This window comes from Melozone crissalis, unplaced genomic scaffold, assembly GCF_028551555.1.
Source record: "Melozone crissalis strain CALT ecotype California unplaced genomic scaffold, PUWL_Pcris_2 ptg000026l_1, whole genome shotgun sequence".
Lineage (NCBI taxonomy): Eukaryota > Metazoa > Chordata > Aves > Passeriformes > Passerellidae > Melozone > Melozone crissalis.
Genome location: NW_026535804.1, coordinates 9,436,226 through 9,458,969, shown reverse-complemented (window position 1 = coordinate 9,458,969; position 22,744 = coordinate 9,436,226). Strand labels below are relative to the sequence as shown.

The window sequence follows — 22,744 nt, the reverse complement described above, 5'->3', positions numbered from 1 at the left end:
TATCAGTATGACTGATCTGACATGTTTTTTCTTTTTTTCCCTATTGCTCACAAACAGGTCTGAAAATTACTTCTTGAGTTAGGGTAGGCAACATTTTTCAGTATCTTTCAAATTTTAATGGTATGGAAAACACACTTCTTGCCCTTTTCTATAATTTAATCATAAACTAGACTAACATCTATAATTCAGATTTCTGCAACAATGGAAATTTTCGAATGGTGAATTTTGCTGATAGGGGTTGCTCAAAGCGGAAAGGATCAAACATTCCCAATATTTACATTTTCAGGGAGGATATACTTTAATCCTCTGCTTTCCTCCTACAGTTACCATTACGGGGGTGTAAATAACTTAAAATGAACTCCTTGTACAAGACCACGTGTAGTATGGCTGGAGTAAATCGGGTTAATGTCCCCTCCCAGGAGGGCCTCAGTTCCTGACTTCAAATAATAGGGCTGTAAAGGAGAGTGGGAAGCAAAAGGAGACAATGAGGTCAAGAAAGTACCACGGGAAGGTAACTGGTTCTGCATCTGAGTTTTTACACTTCAATGTACTCCCAGACACATTCTGGAAGAAGAATAAACTGCTCTTCTGCCAGCTCCTGGCACTGCATTTACACTGAGCCCTGGAAGCTCTGCCTCCAACCAGCTTCATCACTCAGCCCAAAGGAGATTAAGCGTGAACAGTCCTGCCAAAAGGATGATCATCTGTTAAAGGAGCCACTCCCGGACACCCCGGGGAGCGAGGCACCTGGGACAGCTCCTGCTCTTTGCACACAGATGCTGAGGGCACATCACTCTCAGGCAGGCAAGGCTCTGTTTCTAGGTCACACCACTGCACAGCTGGGCCTGATGTCTGTAAAATTCACAAATACAGAGCCAAGGGTTCAGGGCAGAGGGTGAAGACAATTTTCCAACAGTTAGGATGTCCTGGGATAAGAACTGAGAGGGGAGGGCTCCACACATCACAGCAAAGACTGGCAAATATTGCACTTAAATAAACCAAGCATGTTTAAAAATGTATCTCTCCCATTCACAATTTCCATGAATTTTTCAAAAGGTCTAAGAAGGTCTAATTCTGAAAAGGTAAATTAACTCCTTATCTGTCCACACTTAAAGCTTTTTAAAAAGCAGGCCTGAAGTCTGGAATAAATTCAGCAGGCAGCAATGTCTTGACCTTACATAGGAATATTTGCTTAATAAACCTATGGCTTTATCAGACTATTTCCTTCTGTTTCCTTTCTGGTGGGTAATGGAAGGTACACCCACCACTTCACTTTGACGTGTGTAACCCAGAAAAGCCTCAGCTCGTTGTAAAAACGCCAAGTGAGACGTTTCTTTGTTAGAAGATGCCTCGGGGCTCTTGTCGCATTCTTCTAAACACGTCAGGAAAAACGAAATGCATTGTTAACAGCTAGTAGAAAAGCACTACACATTAGTCATTCTTCTCCTGAATGGAAAAGAACAATTTCTCATGAAATATCGTTGCCATTATATTCCTAGATTGCTTTGCTGGGTAGCTGCCCTGTCTTTGACAAGCCTCAGGCTGAAAATAGGGATTCTGAAAGGGAAATTTTGATACTCCTGAAAAGAATTAAAGGAAAATGTGAAAGTTCTCACTAGAAGAATTTTGTAAAGATTAGTGCCAATCAGTTTCTTGAAGTGTTCTTAAGGATTAAACAAATAAAAAACAAGTTAAAATGAAAATCTGAAGCTTCTACTCTTGAAACACATCAAAATGAGAAACTCTGATATTCACAAATAATTTCCTTTTTTCCCGAGCCAAAATGTTGCCAAAATCAGCGTTTTACAGACATTTCAACCAGAAGCTGCAAGACACACAGAGAAGAAACACACCCAGCTGGTGGAGCAGAGGTGCGGGTGTGTTAAAAATGGGCTAGAAACTGTTGTAAAATAGTTGATAGATCGTTAGGCATGAACTGTTAGTTTGGTTATTATATTGTAAAAGGTACTCAAGGTACCATAACACACCTCAGTAAAGTGAACCAAGCAAAACGAGCCAGCCTGGACAGAACTGTAATGGGCCAATCAAGCGCCTTAAACCTTCATGCAAATGAAGGATCCAAAAAGAAACCAATCCAGAGGGACGAAAAACAGGATAAAAAGGGGCTTCTGACCCCCTGAATTTGTGCTGCTCTATCGGGGCCATCGCTGCTGAAGCAGCCCCAGCGCTGCAGCATCCTCGATGGGAACACTCCTGCTCAGCCTGGGCCTCCTTGCTTTAGGCCTTTCTTTTTCTTATAATAAATGCTGAAATCACTTTAGTACCAGGAGCCTGCTCTCGTTTTTAACAGGTGCAGTGTCTGTGTGTCCAGGGGTCCTCCACTGCCCTGTGCCAGCTCAGTGCCCGCTCCTGGCACAGCAGCGTGGCTGTGGCAGCTCTGTCCAGTCCCAGGGGGTCTGCTGGGGATCCCTCTGCAATCAGCTTTTCCTGCCCGGCCAATGCTGCTGGCCCCACTGCTGCTGGCCCCAGTGCTGCTGGCCCCAATGCTGCTGGCCCCAATGCTGCTGTCCCCAATGCTGCTGGCCCCAATGCTGCAGGCCCCAATGCTGCTGGCCCCACTGCTGCTGGCCCCAGTGCTGCTGGCCCCACTGCTGCTGGCCCCAGTGCTGCTGGCCCCAATGCTGCAGGCCCTACTGCTGCTGGCCCCACTGCTGCTGGCCCCACTGCTGCTGGCCCCAATGCTGCAGGCCCCACTGCTGCTGGCCCCAATGCTGCTGGCCCCACTGCTGCTGGCCCCACTGCTGCTGGCCCCAGTGCTGCTGGCCCCACTGCTGCTGGCCCCAATGCTGCTGGCCCCACTGCTACTGACCCCAATGCTGCTGGCCCCAATGCTGCTGCCCCAATGCTGCAGGCCCCAATGCTGCAGGCCCCAATGCTGCTTTTGTGGCCCAGCATTGTCCTGCAGAAAGGCTGCAGCCGCTCCTCAATGCCTGTCAGAGCACTCCAGGGCTGCTCTATGGCAGAGCTTTCCCCTGGTGCCACAGCAGAACCACGGCTATTTATGGCTATTTATCCTCTGCCTTATTTCCAGTTCGCACTGGGCACACAAAGACACGGATAAATGGCAATTAAATCAGCCACAATGGGTTGTGTTAACTACTGGTAACTAAGAAGCCACCTTGCTCCCTCTCTGCCTCTAAGATATTCACCACACAACACCGAGGCCCCAGCGCACAAAGACTTTTCAATTTGGGATTAAAGGCATTGCATTGGAAATAGCTCTGGTAAAGCCCAGCAGATTACAACTGGCAAAGAGAGACACATGAATGGCTGGGGGAAGCCAGTGTGGATAAGCATTTGCACTGGAAGAAGGGGTGCAACCAAACCCACTATTTTTTAAAAAGTTTTACCATCTTCTCATGGTTCTGGCACCTGCAAACTGCCTGGAGGAGAGAGAAATTCTGTGGACTGGCTGTTCTAACAAAGCCTGATTCCACTTGCTGGCGTTCTGGTTCTTTAGGATCAAAATCTGGGGAAAAAAAAAATTCCCAGTCCTTGGGAGACTCAACCAAAACCTGCACCAGTAAGAATGAGACTGAGCCCCAGCACAACTGGAGAAGGCAGACCCAGGGCAGGGTGTGAGCTGTCTCCAAGAGCACATGTTGGAAGCTGCAGTTTTTCATAGGAAGCCTTTATTTTTCATAGGAAGCCTTTATTTGTTTCCAGCTTGCATGATTGCTTCTGAAAGCATGGCTTCCTCCTTTCAGGATTTTCCTGCAGAAAATTTTGCGAGTTGCTCTCCAGATGATTCACATTTAGTCCTAGAGACTATTTTTAGCTGCTTTTATTTCAGCACACGTTCTTGGAGAGCCCCTGCTATTTATGTGGTCGACATTTCCCTCCTCTTGGCTCCTCTGGGGAGAAGCTCCACGAGGCAGTTTTTGGGAGCACAGCCTGCACATCATTCCTCCTTTTGTGTGTTCCACACAGCAGAGCTGGAGCACTCCTGAGGTTGGCAGCAGCAGTTTTTATCACCATGAAGACACATAATGGAAAGCAAATAAGCCAAGGAAAATCAAACACACTCCAGCTCCTCAGAATGTTTGCAAGGCCATTCTCAGGCTGGTTTGGGCAAAGGTCTGATGATCTGGACACTGAAGGCGTAATCATGCAGCAAATACAGAGACAGTTGAGTACAACTGAGCAATAAAAACATGAGAAAATTGCTGCAATATGTCTGGGGTAACCTGACACCAGGACATGAAGTCACCTCTGTGTTAGGGTCACAGAGCTTTGAAAAAATGGGAGATATTAAATTATCAGTGGGTCCACAGCCAACATAAGGTAGGTGTACATATGCTGTTCAAGCCGGACACTGATGTCTTAGGGATTAGTTTTATAGTGTTGACACAGATATTATGGGATATAGCTAGCAACAACCCAAATCACACATACCTAAATAATGTTTCCAGCCCAAGAGGCAGCTCTGCAATTGGGAAACTGCCTTGTATCAGCTTTCACTGATTTCTTTCACATATGGGAATAGTGCTGAAGTATGAAATCATTTTTGCACTGGTAAAGTCCCATGGATGAAGATCTGTCTTGCTTTAATGAAACCCATAAAAAAGCTCTTTTATGACCCACAAAAGATTAATATTGCAAAGTTTCTGCTGCTCTTCCAAGTGTGGTTAAAACTTTTGAATGAGTCTAAATTTTTGGCTGGATAGAATTTGGATTCCTGCATGCACACACAGAGTCAGGACACATCACAAACACTGGGAAACCCAACTAAACCAGAGGGGAATGAGCTGGAGACAAAGACAAAAAGCAATTTCAAGCCATACATGTTAATTGTAATTTTTATCTTTGCTGTCTTCCCTGGTTTACAAGTAAATCTCTACCATGGTGACATTCAGCACACTCTAATATCCAACCCCATCTTTTAAGAGCATCCTGTATATTGATCCCCAAAGTATGGCTCAAGCTCATTATCTTATAATCTGCTAGGTTAGGAAGAGCTCCTGGGGAGCCAACATATGGATGTACTGTGAGCACATTATCAGCAGCTCAGCCCATTGCACTGAGCAGTGGAGCTGGGCACACTCTTTCCTTGTGGCCAATATGGTAACAATTAGGGCTGCTCTGTGGTTCAGCAGAATAAAAGATTTGACAGATCAAATTTATCCCAAGAGTAATTCAAAGAAGATGGAGGAGTTACACCAGGAGTCATGGCCCACTGTGCTCTTCCTTGAAACCCCTGCTTAAAAATTTGAGTTATTTGCACAATGAATTCTGGGCTACTAAACAGTAATTAGACAGCTACATGGGAAAGAATTACCTGACTGTGAGATGATTAATTAGTATGGTGTCAGATATGATTATCCTGGATCTAGGGAATGCAGCACATTTGTTCCTTGCTCCTTACAAGATGATGATGGCAACATGAAGCACTCCTGCCCTAAATCCCTGAATGAACAGCACAAGAGCACAGGCAGTAGCACTCAGCACCCAGGGCTTTAATAAAGGTAGGAATAATCAGGACAGACTGACACAGCTCTGTCCTGTCATGGTAGATCAAAATCAGACAAGGAAACAGCTTCACAAAGACCTCAAATGCACTCAATGCACCACTCCTGACATCAAGTGCAGCCTTCCAGCAGGAGAGAAGCAATTTCTGACCACCTCTGTTTGGCAGGGTGGGCACCAAGCTTCAAGACCATCAGCTCCAAATTTTAGCACTGCAAATTTTTTTCAGCCTTGTAAATTTTACAAATGCCTGTAGGGACTGGAGGATACTCACACTCACCTGTGGCTCCTGAGACACCAGGGAAAGGCTGATGTGATAGGGAGAAGCAAGATTTCCAAAAGTGGCTGCTTCTAGCAAAACACAGCCTGACCTAATCAACTGAACATGCCTTTTGTACAAGGGTGCAGCAAACTTATAATGCCACCCTTGTGCAGTTTTGTAAAGCAGATTTGACACCTTCCAATCTCCCTGGACCAGCAGCTTCATAACCCAGTGCAGGTAAGCAAGACAGGCTCGTGCCTTCAGCACCATCCTGGGCTTTGATCCTTTCCCTGGCTGAGGCAAAGGAGCCCTGCTTTGTTCTGCCTTTCATTTGGGCAGGCTCTGCAGACAGAGGGACAAGGAAAAGCACTCTGGAAAATTATTAGCCATTAAATTCCACCTACATGCACAGAAGCACTGCTGTTCTAGATGCTCAGATAGAAAAGCAGACAGGGCACCAGCTGAGCCCCAGGTACCTGTTCTCACTCGATGATGGACATCTCCTGTGACCTCAGTGCTATGCAGGCTCCTGGCTTATCTGGAAACCAATCTGACTCTGCCACCAACCGGGGCCTTATCCCTGAACAGCTCAATTTATCTTCAGACTTGGATGAATAACAATTTTCTAGCTCCCAGAGAAGCTGCAACAGGAATTTATTAGAGCCTGTGAAGCACTTTGATAGTATAATAATGGAATAAGTATTGTAAATAGATTTTATGCTAATTCCTTCATCTACATAGCTCTGGCCTCAGCCTCCAGGAATTTAACTGATATATGGGATATGGAATAAATCTCTCTGAAGTTCCAAGCCTCTGTACCAAGCCTGCAGATCATTTCCACATCTCTCCACCCATGTAGGGCCACCCCACAGTTGTCTCTGCAGGATAAGGGAAAGCAGCTGCTGTGAGATGGTAATGAGTGATAGCCTCAGTGCATTGGGAATTGTGCTGCTTCCCTCAGCTTTGGCACCAGCCCTCAAGGGAAACAAGAAGGATGGCAACCCCTTTAAAATCCCCCAATGACTAAGGCCATGCCCACCCAGCTCTCTGGGATGGAGGCGTGTGGGCAGCTTTTCCTGGCTGCTCCATTGCTCCTGTAAGTGAATGTCATTAGCACTTCTCACATTCCAACTCTCCTGCTGGGACAGCTCCTGGCAAATCCTTAATTCCAGATAAACCAAAGCACCAAGGTGCTTCAGAACCAGCCCCTTCAGAAGCATCAGGAATAAAGTCCCTGTGCACACTGGTGACACCAGGCCTCCCAGCCACCACCTCCCTCCCTGGGAGCCCTCAGCATCACACCAGGGTGCTGAGCACACTGTGCTGAACTTGGCCTCTGTGTCACCCCTCAGCTAGACAGCCCCAATTAACAACCTTGTGTGGGCCCAACCAGCTCTAGACAATATTTTCAAATGTGACCACTGTGAAAGGAAAAAAAAAAATAGGTCAAGGGGATTATGCAGGGTGACTAATGATTGCTGCATGCTGGGCTGAGATGTGAAGTCTGGCTGTGTTTTCAAAGGTGCATAATAATATGTCCTTGTCTGACCTGTGGTGCTGTTGACACTTTTCCTGAGTTGATGCCTCCTCACAAATCCCCATTAGACTGGAAGCTTGAACATCCACCATGAATGATGGCAGTGGAAGGACTGCCAAAGTGGAAGGACTATCAAACTTTGCAGAACTTCCATTTAAGTTCCACTTAATTTCTTAAAAGCCAGGCAGCAGAGGCAATTATTTAACTGTCAAGCCGTTTTGGAGCTGTTTGCTGGGAGATGTGGCTGCTGTCCCCAGACTCGGGGCAGCTCAGGTTAATTCCATGGCAGTTTTCTGGAGCTGGACAAGAGATGAGAGGAGGGGGCTACTCTGCTCAGTACAGCTGGCAACTAAAGTCAGGTGAATGTGCCCTGCCAGCCAGCTTGCCATCCAGACAGTCAGAACCTACAGTTTTATCCTTATTTTACTGAGAGGGAGGACAGCATGGTATATGGAGGGCATGGTTCAGCTGCCCTTCCCAAAAATCACAGGAGGTTTGTAGTAATAAGAAAATGAATTCAGCTGTTTTCTCTCCTGGTCCTGTGTTTAGCACTAGAGTCCCTCCAAATACACCTTTCATTAACAGCGAAGGTAGAATTAATTTTTTTGGCTGACAAATGTTCATTAGCTAAGCATCTGTATCAACTTCTCTGCCCTGGTCACAGATATACTCCCCTTTCTAGCTACAGAAATTGGAAGAAAAAACAACTCAGCTATAGCTCAGCCAAACCTACAGGAACTCTGGGGCAACAAGTGCTGCAGCAGCCTGAGAGAATGACAGAACAGCCTTTTGTTTCTGTTACGGTCCCTTCACAGGCACCAAGACTATAAATATCAGCAGAGTGAAGTTTCCTTGACAAACAGAGACATCCCAGGAAAAACATAACCCCTGTTCAGCCCCACTGCGAGCAGGAGCTGGGACACATTTGGTGTCAGACAGCAAAGGCCCTCACATGGCAGCCTGGCAAGAGCAGGGTGTGATGATGCCAGACTGGGTGTGCTGGGCTGAGCCTGGAGCAGGAACAGGAGGTGCAGATCTGCTGTAGGAGGCAAGACACCTTCAATTCATACAACATTTATTTCAGGATGCCTCAGGGAAAACTCCCAGCTTCAGCAGAAATGTACAGCTGCCCAACAAAGCTCACGAGTGTGGGCAAGGCTGTGACAATATTAACACTATCCAGACCTTTCAGACTGATTGCACCTTTTGGGTGATATTTGCATTTATACAATGCATTAGGAAGGGCAGCACCTAGGTACTTCGCCTAGCTGCCTTTAGATTAGATCAGTTTTAATTCCCAGGTGATTCCACATGGGCCAAAGGACAGAAATTCCTTGCTATAGCAAGAGCAGAGCTCAGTGACTGAACAGGAATGGCCCAGGTAAGGCTTTTCAATGGGGTCCCACTGAGGCATTGCTAAGTCCAGGCCTGAGCTCCTCACCCCTGAGGTGCAGCACAGAATGCAGCAGAGGATCCACTTCTGCCCCATTGTTAGGTCTCTGCAATCACAGGCTGAGAAGAATAATTTTGTACAAATTCCCTGATTTAAATCAACCCCAGTGACTTTTTAAAAAGTCTGCTGGAGCTCACAGTCTGATTGTTCCATAAATCAATTTCTTTCCCTAGTGTAAAATCTCCGCTTGCTCATTCCGTGTCTTTCATCCCAATTAAACAGAGATGTGAAGTAATCAGCAGTATTGTCAATGCCTGGTGCTGCACAGATACTTTGAATTTACAATATTAGAGGGAAATGAAGCTAATGAAGAAGATTCCCACCCAGCACCTGCACCATGACCTACAGTGCAGACTGGAATCATCCACTGAAAACCAAGACACCCCATGGCTGTGGGCTGAGTCCAGCCAAGGGCCTGCAGTGCCCCATGTGCTGTAAAGAACAGGTCATGGGAAGGCCCCCCCCTGTGCTAAGTATGACCTTTCTTTACCATTTCAGCAGGGAGAAAAATACCTCTAGTTACCTTTCACATTCTATTTCCATAATCTGCTCAAATTAAAACACTGAACTACCCTTAAACACTGATCCCTGCCCTTGACACTCACCTCTCCCTTCTAATTAACCATGTTCAGAATGGAAGTGTTGGGATGCCATGAGAACAGAGGCTGTGAGCTGTCAGCACAGGGGAAACTCTGAGAGCCCCTGAGTCACCCAAGAAGCAGTTACAGATGTGAAGTGCCTCGGGAAGCAGGAAGGTGTGGGGTCCACGTGGTTCTGTTACCCAGGGCTCTCATGGATGTGTCAGGGCTGCCAGGGCAGCCCCAGCCTCCAGGGCAGACCCAAACCCCAGGGCACCCCCAGCCCCAGCCCTAGGGCAGCTCCAGCCTCCTGAAGTGGGATGTGGTGCCTCCCCAGGCAGACCTGCCCCAGGGAGCCACGCTAACAGAGGTGAGAGGGGATGTCCTTACCCAGTCTGAACTCCTGGGAGCTTCTCCAGGAGAGTCCTTCCTCTCCTGGGTATCAGTTCCCCCACAGGAAAGAAGACCTTGCATAGGAAGGTGGGTCCATGCACAATGCAAGTATCTGAGTCACACTAAACATGACCACTTCACTCAGTAAATATGAAATCCTCCTACTAGTGCTGCTTTCTTCCCTTTCCAATGTCTTCCTTCTAAAATGAAGTGATCCTGTTCTCCCAGGAGAGAGGCAAAGGAACACAAGACAGGCACTATAAAAATACAATCAAGAGAGACTGTCTCTTCCTGTGAAGGTTTTTGATCTAGTAAGACTAGACACAAGCTGGAGGAAAAGCATGTCCCTCAACAGTACAGCAAGTAATGCCCTGGCTCTAAGTGAGGAACAATCTGATGATTTTGTTTATAAAGGAAAATTAGTGACCTTCAATAAATGCAGAGAAAGTGATCCAGGACACTCCCCAGCCCCAGGACCTTGTCTCACAAAGCACATGGGGCTGTGTTACTCAGTACATTTCACTGCTAAAACTGTTCTTTGTAAACCAGCAGGGTATCAGTCACTCTTGGCAGGGCACCTTCTGCAGTATCTGAGCACAAACTCCTTCCCTTTGATATGAAAACCACACCATGACACAGGATGTCTCCTGATGGCAGTGTTTTGTCAGGGTGCAGTAATCTGAGAAGGCTTCCTCAGAGTTCCTTTACAGGCAAGGAATTGTACTAGAGAACAGTTGAACTCTGAATTTACTGCACAAAACTCCCTTTTATGATTCCCCATAATATCTCACCATTGCTTGGCAGTGAGACAAACAGAAACATTTAAGTGCAGTTTCAAAGCACAGTGGAAGGAGAAAGCTGATGGTTTACTCTGCCACTTGACTAACAGCTTCCCAGGTGACAAACCTGTGGCAGCTCCCACAGCAGATAACCCTGCAAAGTGTGATTCATTGTGGGATGGTTGTTGATCCTCTGCTGAACAGTTCAGAGGAAAACAAATATCTGTGAAAGGCAATATTTATCTATTAGTCTCATAAAATACTCTGCATTACTGATTTCCATAAAAGCCAGATCTCAGAGGTGCAGTGAAATACTGACTTCATTCATTATTCAGGTCTCCTCACTTTTTCACAATAATAACTAGTCTGTGAAATATTCTGAGGAGTGACAAGCCATTTTAAATTCTGAAACTCTGAAAACACAAAGAGAACCCTGCCAAAGGTGAAGCTGCAAGAGTTGGAAGGAGGGATATATATGGGTAAAGCTCCTACTGTAGCAGTCTCCAAAGCTTACAAGGTGGGAAAAAAACTCCCAACCAGCTCAGCAGGATCACAAACTTGTTTCTCTTATGTTCTTAAATTGATTTTTAGCATCTAAGAATCTGACAAACAGTTCTTCATGGCTCTTCCATACCCCTCTCCATTCTGGACAGGTTCCCACCTTGCATGCACTAGACCTTCCCATGATTGTGCCTCAGGGCATTGTAACCATATGTCCATCTCCTGATGAAAGACACGTGCCCCAGTTACCCACAGAAATGTTCCCCAATGGCATCAGCCTTCAAGGACACAATGATTAAGAACTCACTGAAGCAACAAACACAAATAATTTTTTCAACATGCATATGGCAGTAATAAATGCAGAACAATTACAGATATAGGAAACTTCTTGTGGAGAATACATAAAAATATCCAAGGTTCTGTCTGTTATTCTGTCACCAAAACAAGACAAACATCCTATCTGTCAGTTGAAGAAGGTGGCAGCACAGTCAAGTCAGTTGAGAAGCTCCCCCCATTTTAAATGAGATCAGGCTTTGTTAGAGTGCAATGAATAAATTTCTACCATGGGCAAGCCAAGGTATCTAAGTATTGCACTATTCCATACAAATGGGTAGCCAAAACTCTGTGATGGATTTATACCATATTTATGTATTTGCTGTACCTATCAAAGGGTGCAGAGCCTGGAAACTTTCTCTCCTCCAGTCACTATCCTGCTTGGCTCTGGTGGCATTACACAAACACACACTGAGAAAGCGTCCTCCCCAAACAATCTGTGGGGTGATCAGAGACTGATGCCCAGAGGTAACAAAGGAGCAGGAGTCACACCAGGGCTGTCTCCTCACCGACTCTCAGGCTCCACAGCTCAGGACAAACCAAAACCTCTTGCAAAGTCCAACACGTTGTCATCACGGGCTTATTTACACAGGCTGGCACAAGTTCCAAGGAATCACCCCTTTTGATATGCCTTTTCTGCTTTGTGCATTCCCTTTCCAAACCCTTCCTAGCCCTGGTGGTTCAGACTGAGCCACCAGATTCACACTGTCAGCCCAAAATGCTCATCAGCATTTGCGTCAGCTCTGTGTCAACACTGCCTTGGTTAGATTATTGTTATTATTCCAACTTACACTTCCCAGCAGCTTATCATAACCCAGTTCCAAAACAAGCCTGGGATCAGGGTACACATCCACCCCAGCAGGCTGCTCTGCCTCATGGTCTGCTCATGCTGGAGTCAGCTGGGCATTCACACCAACAGCCTGGGTAAAAAGGTGAGCCAAAGAGCAAGTTTGGCAAATTAAATCCTAATTAACGCGGCCTCTCAGGGGCCTAATTAATCCTGCCTACATTTCTGTAAACTCAGAAAATGTAACAATTGACAGTTCCTTTCCTATTTCTCATCCGTAGCTTGGGATGCCATGACAGTTTCTCTCCACTTCAACCAGTGCTGAAACTGGTTTAGATTCTGCAAGGAAAGAAATGATCTCCCTGTTCCATGGAGCTTAGGATGAACCTCAGCAGCCTCTTGCTGGCACATAATTGCTCAACAGAAGTGGCATTTCTGTGCATCCCCATCCTAGCAGGGCCTCTGTGTCCCTGACTGAAAGAAGGTCAAAGAGCCCATATCTCTTCTTAATTTTTAATCGCAATTTCATGCTGTTATTTCAGCTGCTGGAGGCAGTGTAGCACAAATCCCTCAGGAGTAATTCCTAGATACTCTCTTGCAGGCTGGCCTACTTTTTCTTCCTGTTCAGTTACAAATTGCTTCTCTGAGCCCAGATGTGTGACAGTGCTGGCAAAGCCTGCCTCCACCCAGACAAAGACACTCTACACCACAGCATGTAAAAAAAAAAAGAAAAATTAAAAAAAAATCACCTTTTGATTCTTCTCCAGTTTCTAAAAACAGACAGGATAATCAAGATCTCATTTTAGCTCTATCAGCCCACCTGAGTACTGGTTTAATTTTAACCAGTTCTGCTGCCTCTGATGCAGGACATTGCCATGGTGGCACTTGTGTGACACTTTGCTGTGGCAGAGTCCCACAGCAGGACCCGGTCACAGCCAGGCCAGGAGAGCCTGGGGACACCTGAGAGAGCAGGACAAAGACCACGTGCTCTTGTAGGGATTTGGATGTGGCAAGAGCTGGGACAGACCTGAGAGACAAAGGACGTGGGAAAGGTGTCCTGGAGCTTTCCTAACTGGGAAAGGAATTGGGCAATTCATGAACTGTCTGGGTCACTTTGGTGGCAATTCTTGAGGCTACTGGAATAATGTATTTGAACCCTGCAATACTGTCTCAGCACAGCAATAGCTGTGTGACAGAAACAATGTTTTTATTTTAGTGGGAAAGTTTCTAGCAGTATGCGCAGCTATTGTTTTGAAAAATGAAAGAAGCTACCTTCAAAAAACAACACTGCTCTCAGGTTTGTCAGAGAAGTTCAAAGGCAGAAAAGAAGCAGTCAGATCCTTTTTGTTTGCTTGTGCAATGAGGGATTTTGCTGGTTTTATCAGCTAGAACATCCCTCTGTGGTTGACTTTCTCTTTACAGTTTCATAGTAACCTGGAATCTTGGTTTTATTAACCAGCTTGGTTTTATCAACCAGCTTTTACACATTTACATAGAGATTTCTTGTTCTGAAAAAAACCAACAATCAAACCCACAAACAAATAAAAAAATAGACCAACCAATTTAAATCAATGTTATTTACTAAAAAAAACTCCCTATACTTCAATTTCACAGCCTTATCACCGTAAATATTCCAAGAAGAAAGACGACTGTGCATTGTCTCACAATCTTCCATAAATGAAGCAGAAATTTCCCCAAGCAGCAAGAAGAAATGATACAAAGTAGAATAAGAAATTAAAAAAAAAACAAAACCAAAAGAAGTAAACAAGTAAGAAAGAACCAGTGTCAATTTATGGAGTGGAGCACAAAGATTTCCTTGTCAAGCAAGTGTCAAGAAAGCCAGTGAATGCTGTGTGCCCTGCCCTCACAGAGCTACTTTTATTACAGATATTTTGTATTTGTGTATCAGTCAGGAGTTGCTCACCATCCGACCGAGCAGTTGCATTTCTTTCACAGGAACACAAAGCAAGGCAAGTGTTGCCATAATATTTCTTTGCCTTTGTTGCTAAGAATGCTGTACTCAGGACACACCACATATTGAAGTGGACAGATTTTCAGTACATCAAACAAAAGGCAAAAGGCACTAAACCACAAAGCCATATTCACCTGAAGGACTAAATCAATAGGGATGAGACCTCCTCAATAAAAGACACCAACTTATAGCTTTCAGTCATTTCACAGCTTCTACCTAAAGACTATGACACAGCCTAAATTGGTTTATCCAAGGATGGGAGGAATATTTTGCCATGGCAACTGACAAATTCAGAAAAAACACCCCCAAAACTGTGCTCTGTCAGAAAATCAGCAGATTAAAAGGTTGAAGATAATGACTCAGAAAGAAAATTCAGGTTAAGACAGAAAATGTCTATTAAGTGGTTCTGCCAAAGAGAGGGGTGACAGACTTCAAAATGGTAAAGCTCTGAATGCTATACAAAACTCTACCTGGACCTCAGAAAATAAACACTCAAAAAAAAAAAAAAAGATCTATAGATAACAATAAGCGTACAGAATGACTTTGCTCTGGATGCCTGGAAGGATGCTCAGTTGGAGCCGAGTCACAGCTGTGACGTCTGCACCAGGCAGTCACACTTCCCCCTGTCTCAAACCACCCAGCCAAATTTAGCCCTAAGAAACAGTAAATTTTAACTCAGACACAACCCTGTGGGGAAGCAAACAATCTTTGGCCCCTCACTGATTTATGCTTCTATCACAGTGATTCACCTGCAAGAGCAGGTGCTTAAAATTTAAACCAGCTAACTGGCAGAATTTGTACAAAAGCACTGTCACAAATTCAGCCCAGATGCTGGATTCTCACAGGGCCCTCCCTGGATCCCCACTTTGCACTGAGACTCTCCATTCTGAGGGCTGTGGCTGCTCTGCCAGGTCACCCCCAGCCCTGCTGGCCTCAGACACTGGGGCTGCATTTGGGGTGTTGTGCCAAGAACTGCATGGGAAAAGATTTCTCCGGCCTACAAGCTCTAAGATCTCAGAGTGTTTTGTTGACCCAGCCCAGGATGAGAAAGTCAAAAACTCAGATTTCTCCCTAAAGAAAACCCAAAACACATTGTGAGAAAAAGAAAAATTATTTTTGACCAGACCAGAGTGTGTTATTTCTTTTGAGTTATTTTATACCACAACAGAGCAAAAATGAATCAGGGGCAAAGTAATTTCCCCTTTAAAAATGTCAGTGTGTGATGTTCCACCAAATCAAAAATTCAAGCTGATTTTAAAAAAAGAAAATAATCTTCAATCTCTTTTATGGCTGTGTTTGGAGGAGTTGGCATTTATTTTGTTGAAAGGTGCCTGCCTTGCCCCAAGTGCAGAACTGCTCATTCTCAGTACAGCAGTTCTTCAGGGCAACATTTCAGAATCAGCTTGAGCAGCCACAGAGGCAGGTTATTTTTATGCAGGTGTTTTGACCAAGGACAGTTATTTTTGCATGTATGCACAAACCTAAAAAATAAAATTCAGAATATCACCAGGTGAAAGCAGGCAATTTCCATGTAAATGAATTCCAAATGGTGGCACACCATGCTCTTCATTGCTCTGGGTAATTGCTCACTGGGGTTTCTCAGCAGTTGCAGTTAATGTTGCTTTTTGATGATTGAAAAAAAATAGGAAAAATGAATTGCTGAGAGTACTGCCTGTAGAGGTTACAATAAACTTCTCACTGGTGCAGACAGTGCACAGTGCCTGTGTCAAATCCTGCCTAGGAACAGGCACTTCTTTCTCTCTGTAAGTGCATGGCTGTACTTCAGCAAGCTTTTCTCCCACCTCACCCCTCCAGCAAGGATTCAGACAACAACCTTGGGAACAACCCCAGAGGTTGATCCAACACCTGCCAGGGGCTAAGAATTGTTTCTACCAATTTCAGCAGGGGCTGGGATCAATCCTGAGGCCATCTCTGGAGATGCTGAGCATATTTATTTCTCAGGGGATGCAGCAGGAGCTGAGGGGAAGGAGAACCTGGCAGATTTAGGGCACTGGATCCAACACAGACCTCTGGATGTGCCAGGTCCCACGGGGGCAGCAGGACACAGGAGCCCCCAGCAGCTTGGCAAGGGGAGCAATTGCAAACATGCACAGTGTGATCCCGGGGGGCAGAAACAGCCCAGGTCCCGAGCACAGGGAGGGGAATCCTCAAACACAGACACTGAGCATCTGCAGGGCTCAAAACACAATGGGAGCCAACAGGGACTGAGAGCAGAGTGTGTGGGTGCTGCAGAAAACTGGAGGGTGATAAGAAACAGGGGAAAAAAGCTCCAGTTTGATGTGTTTAATACTGTTTGTCCTTACCACACTGACTGGCTTCTTCTCTTGGCCATTGGTTGAAAAGGCATTTCCACATTAACCATTGTGTGCTTTTTAGTTAAGATAGGAGCGTCTCCACTATTGCTGCCACAGAAGGTGCAAGCAAAGATGGATTTCACATTAAGATTGGAAACACCTGTGTTTGATGTCAGGAAAAACACTATCAAGAAAAATCTTCTAACAAATGAGGTCAGTTATTCTCTCCAAAAACACTGGCAATGCAATGGTCATGGTGGAGTCATTGTTTCTAAACACAGAATATATGAGATTAAAATTCAAAATATTCTGGTTTCAGGCTCTCTTGCTACCTTCTTCCACAGCCTAGTGGAAAACCCATTTGTATCACAATGTCTTCATAGTGCAGAAGGTCCCCACTGCTCTGACACAGGTGTCTGGAGATATCCTCAAGCAGCTAGTAGGGAAAAAAAACTTTTTTCACAAGCTGGTGAGGGATTCCTAATTGCTACTGAAAATATTTTCAAAGCAGCAGATCAGCCAGCAGTCCCAGCTCCATCCCAGAGGCAAACACAATTTATTTGTCATGTTTCAACAATTTTTCTGCTGTTCATACAGTGTAATTAATCACTTGGCAGGCAGGGGAACACACAGAGGACTGAAAAGACAGCTCATTCTTTGATATGCAGTGATCATCCTGTACTTTGGGAAGAGACAAACTCACTCTTATTTACAGATGGGAACAGAAAAAAAAAGGTATGTGGCAATTCAATACAGCACCAGTTAATAAGAAACAGCTTTGATTGAAACAAGGACCCTGCCATTATTGTTCCTTACAACATGCTCTTCCACTGGGTTTGCACATGTGGCTTCTGGCCATCGATTCCAGATGAAAAGGCAACAACTGACGTGGGAAAACGGCCTGTCCCTTCACAAGGAACACTCAGAAATGTCCTGTTAGCTGATGGTGAGAGGCTCCAAGATCCATCACTCAACCCCCTCTTCTGTCACCTATTGGGGTGGTCTCAATTCAGGCTCCCTTCAAATCTGAACAGCCAAAATCCACCAGGTGAAGAGCTGCCAAAGGAGCTCCTGTTCTGATTCCCATTGCCCCAAACTTGGGTGCTCAGACAGAAGAGCCCTAGACCCACACCAGTGCTTCCCAGGGCCTGCAGTGCAAACCTTGGCCCGGGAGCTGCAGATGCAGCCAGCCCAGCTCCCTGTGAGTCCTGTGGCCAGTGCTCCAGCTGGCTGCCTGCCCGGGAAGGCTCCGAGCCAGCCAGTTGGAAATTCGAGACACAGGCACTCTGCTTTGTTGGAGCTGCCTCAATCTGGGCCTGCCTTTTCACACACAAGCTTCAGCTGTGGACTCTGTGTTGGTTACCATCTCCAAAAGGCTATCCAAGGCCTCTGAAGTGCTACTAGATGCTTGCTACAAAGCAAACTGGACTAGGGAGACTTTTGTCTCCCTTCAGTGTGAAGCCAAAACAAGAGTTGAGGCCATAGCAGCAAACACTGGGAAAGGAATTTGGGACTGACAAATTGGCTTCTGGCAAATTCTGAGTATTTCTATTACCTCTCTAAAGGCTGTGAGAGACAGAAATTATACTAATGAACAGCACTTGACTGAAGCAGTGCCTCAAATGGAGCACAATTCAGACTTTAACCAAATCAACAGACTCAACTCACAGACAGACAGAAAAGGTTTATTTCTATGTCCCAAAGCCGAAGGGCTCTAGAGCTGCCATCTCCTAACTGCAATCCCATCCTCCTAAGCTTCTTTGGACCAGCTGCTTCAGGTCCAAAGAGAAAGCAGTCTGCAGCCTGAATCAATGCTGATGGAAGTCAGTGGGACATCCTGTAGTAACCCATAGAAGTTACACTCTTTATGTTCTGCATATCACACCTTAACAGCCTTGAGCTCAAAGGCAGAGCTCTCCATCTGCCTGTGGTATCACTCACACAGCCACTCAATACAGGCCATGAACAACCTTCCATGGAATGGCCCTTACATTTTGAATTGCATACACAACAGGATTTTTCTTCTGCCTTTTTTTTTTTTGACAAAGTTTTCAGACGTTAAAAGCTTGTTGGCTTTTGCTCTTTGTTTACACTGAAGAAAAACAAAAAGTAAAATCAGACCATTTAAAAAGTGTCAAATGAGATGCCCCGAGCTCCTGGTATCAAGGGGTTTTATGTATCCCTTTAAATTAATTGCACTCGGTTGATTTTAATTAAAGGCTGGAGGCTTGGCAGTTTCTTCTTCCCAATTTGACTCAACATATGCAAAGAGCTGGACCAGTTCAGCACTTCACAGTGGCTCCTGCCACTTCATCTCACCTCTTGGAATTACCTTTGCCTCTTCTGTTTGCTGCCTTTGGGCTTCAGAAAGCTACAATGTAGGGAGGGGGCTCTGGGGAGGGGAAGCAAAAGTGAAAGCAGAGGACAGGGGAAACTTCCTTTCAAGTCATCAGTGCAGAGACAGCATAACAATGAACCAGCTCAGCACCTGCCTTTGTGTAAGCACAGCCCCTTGGGTGGAATAAAAAAAGATGCATTTCCTTTTAAAGTATCTATTTGTACCATCAGAGCAGTCGTGTCCTTCTGCTGCCTGGGAATTTGAGTGCACCTGAGAATTAGAGAGACATGCAAAGGGCATACTGGGCTGAAAATCAGATTAGACAGGTAACTACCATTTGTGCCGATGGGAGCTGCCCACAAACGTGATTACAGCACTAGGAATTCACACTCATTAAGGTCTGGGAGATGCAAGGACAGTGTAGGTGTTTGCCATATACTCTTCTTTGGGAACGGGGAACAAACGCCATGAACGGTGACAGCCTCAAATCCACCGACCCTCAGCTCTCCTCTGCTTCATCAGCCAGAAAATTCCAAGATCCTGCCACAGCAGAGGATCCTCGGGGCGGGAGCAGAGGCTGCTCACGCCCTTTCCCAGTCCTTAGCTGACATCTAGCGAACACTTTCCAAACTGCACCTGGAGATGGGAGGTGGAACCAGCCCCTCCGGAGAGCAGCGGGACAGAAGAGCTGTGGGATAAGTGTGGGATGTACAACAGTGCACACCATTCCCTGTTCTGCCCCACCACGACAGCTCACCTGGCCTGGCAGGTGTGGAAGGAGCTGGTTCTGCTCCCGGGCTGCACAAATCCCACACTGGCTCTATTAAAGTGGACAAACACTGCTGCAGGACCCCACTGCAGTGGTGCCATCTCCTGCAGGGACCATCCAGGGGGCTGGTGGACATCAGGAGTGACCAGCACGGCTTCCAGCACAGCAGGGTCAGACCAGCTCTTCCTGAACAGGGAGGGTCACCCTCTGCCCCCTCCCTCTCCAGAGGCACAAATCCAGCACTCAAATGGGAAACTCAGCAGCTGTTACCAGGATTAGCAACTGCAATTCCAACCCTCAGGCTCTCCTGGAGGATGAATGGCAGAAGAGCTGCAGTTTGCAGAGTTTTGCAGTTTGTCTTCAAGAGCTCTCCCCAGCACATCTTGGCATGACAGCAGATGTGAAATCTCTAAGGAATACAGACCCAACTGTCGCCTGCATTGTAAGAGTGTCAGAACCAGCCTGACACATCTGCATAGCAACAGGGGAACATTGACTGTGCAGAGCCTGTTTGCATTTTATAGCCTCTATCAGCTGCTGCAAACCAAGGAGTTTGGTTTGTGGCATCTATTAAAGTAACCAAGCAACAGCATGGTGGGTATCTGTCATCAGGTACAAAAACCAGGGGTTTGGAAACAAGCAGAGTGGTGATGGGCACTGAGGTGCAGGAAATGTCTCTGTAATTTTTGTATGGACAGTGAAACCAACTGCAGCTCACCAGCACACTTATCACATCCTTCCTCAACACGTGAGAATTGTCCCCACACTTCACTACCTGTGAAGGTAAAATGCTTTTCCTGTTGATTTCTGTATCATTTGCAGTCTGTAGAACCACTAACACACAATCCTTCTCTGAATGCTCGATGCCAACTGCACCTTTAATCTTTACATGGGTGGAGGTGATTAAAACCAAAGTAAAGTGAAGAAGGGACAAAGAGATGCTAAAAGAAAAACTTAGCAGTGCTTTACTTCTTAGACTGCACAGATAATGACAAATTCAGGATACAAATTAGGGCCTTTAATGGTTTAAAAATATGCTACACCCACCAGCCAAAATACTAGCAAAGATTTCCAATGGTGTATTGTTTCTGCTGTCCAACAGCTGCTGAGGCCCTGTTTATTATCTGCAGAAGGTCCCTAAGGACTTGTTCACCTACAAAGTTTGACTGATTAAATTATATACAAACCAGTGTTTTCCACTTGTGAGGCGCCAGGGAGCTTGTACAGGATCTCCCTTCACAGCCAGATGAATACTGAGGCTTGTAAGAGGAGCATTACCTAAATGCTAAATACTTTCCCACCAGTTAACCCGTGTTAAATGCAGCTAAACAGGATGGATGGCTTGCTGACAGCCATGCACCTAGGGAGGAAAAGTCAATAGGCCAAGTAAAACAACAACATTTGCAATGATCCAACTACACATCACTCCAGAGGCTTCCTCAGCCCACTAACACGAGACAGGAACAGTGCTTCTCTTACCTGGTAATAGTAATCAACATATTGTGGCTGGTAGTGCTGGGGCTCTGAGTTTTCAGGAGACAGGACATCTTTTAGTAACTCTTCACAGCCTGGCAAAGAGAAACAAGAGGAAATGGTCAGGCCAAGAGCTTATCTTCGATTACATGGACAATGGAGGAAGAAACACTGGTTTCTAGCCAATCTGTATGCACAAAACCCTGGAAGGCAGCTTTGGGATTTATTTAAATAGGTGTAACACAACTCTGCCTTCAGAGTTCTGCCCAGCACACATTCAACATGTGGAACTTGAAAAGTGCAATTATCTCAGCATGGATACACTAGCCTGCAATGAAACTGAAAGCTGAGCATGGCTTGGCTTGGTGAAATACCCCGTGGGGCACCAGCCCACCTCTAACCAAACCCTAGAGTCAAACACTGCATTTGCAGCTTGGCATGAGCTACCAACTACTGCACATCAGCGTCAGGTGGAGCTGCTTCTAATTTTCTCTGGTCAAAATGACAAAGGGACAATGCCTAAGTGTCACAAATTCCCCTTCAAAAAAACCTCTGTCACAGAGTGTTTCTCAAGCAAGTATCTATGCACTGCAACGAGAGACCTGAAGCTTGTGTGTTTGCTTTTGTTAAACAACCACATTAAGAGCTGGAAAAATCAATATCTGTGTTTCCCTCGGTCCTTCTCTCATCTGACAACCTGAGACAAATATAGAAACACTGAAATCACCAGATGCCTCATTCCTCATTAATTACCAGTGACTGCACTTGTCAGGGTGAGCTGCAGAAGGCAGCAATGTCAGGCCAGGTTATTTCAGAGCACTCAGCTCACAGCCTTGGGCCCAGACTGTGTGAAACCTCAGCATTGTTGTGCACTATCCTACCTGGAAGCTGCCATTGTCCAGCAGTTATTCCTCCCTTCCATCCCAGCACTAATGCAATATATTTGACATTTACACATGGATCCCAAAGCAGGTGAGCCAGAGGAAACGGGGATGGAAGGAAGTGTGAACTGAACAGGTTTATACCATTAGCTGACCTTCTCTCCTGGTTTTACATGAAGGAATAACATCTGTAGGGATGAAGACATGTTGTGGTTATGGAGAGGAGTCCCTTGCAAAGGAAAGGAGTGCTTTAGAAACCAGGAAAAATGACCAGATGGAGAAGCCTAACAGGGGGATGGATCACTGTGCTGTCCCTGTCTGCCACACACAGGTACATGTTGAGGCAGCACCTGCTGGATGGAGACATCACTAGGACTTCAGAAATGTCACATGGACAAAGGCAGCAAGATTTTTTTTTCCTTTTTCAGCTTCTGCAGCAAAGTGAGGGTCTCAGGTGGTAGTGAGCAGATAAATGAGGATAAATGAAGCTGTTAAATACCCACTTTGCCGGAGAAGTGAGTGGGAAAGAATGTGTGGTAGGGTCACTTCCCAAAGAGGAGTTTATCTGGGTTTAAAAATCAAAAACATAATCTACTGTTTGACAGAGGGAAGATGTTAAACTTGTTTGCCTGGAGAGAGCATCTTTCTATATAACTTGCCCTACCTGTAACTGTCACATTTCCCACCCAGCCATAATCCTTTTCTTCCTCTTGGTTTTAGCTTAAAGTGTTGCCTAAGGTTATTTGCTAGTCCTCTCACAGAGGAAAATTCAATTAATTTTTTCTACCTTTTGACATTAACAACTAAAGCTTATTGCTCATCAAACTGCCTTGTGCCAGCACCCACTGTGAGACTCATCACATGTATGAACTGCTTTGCTAAAAGG

At 45.6% G+C, this 22,744-nt stretch overlaps 1 protein-coding gene across 2 annotated transcripts in view; it reads right to left on the bottom strand.

Moving 5' to 3' along the window:
• The window catches only part of RAB11FIP4 (RAB11 family interacting protein 4), a 110,223-nt gene that overhangs the window by 43,659 nt on the left and 43,820 nt on the right, over positions 1-22,744 (bottom strand). For both annotated transcript variants that reach the window (XM_054278852.1, XM_054278853.1), the window contains exon 3: positions 20,984-21,072. In XM_054278852.1, coding sequence (XP_054134827.1) covers positions 20,984-21,072 — 89 coding nt within the window. The remainder of the gene's footprint in view (positions 1-20,983; positions 21,073-22,744) is intronic.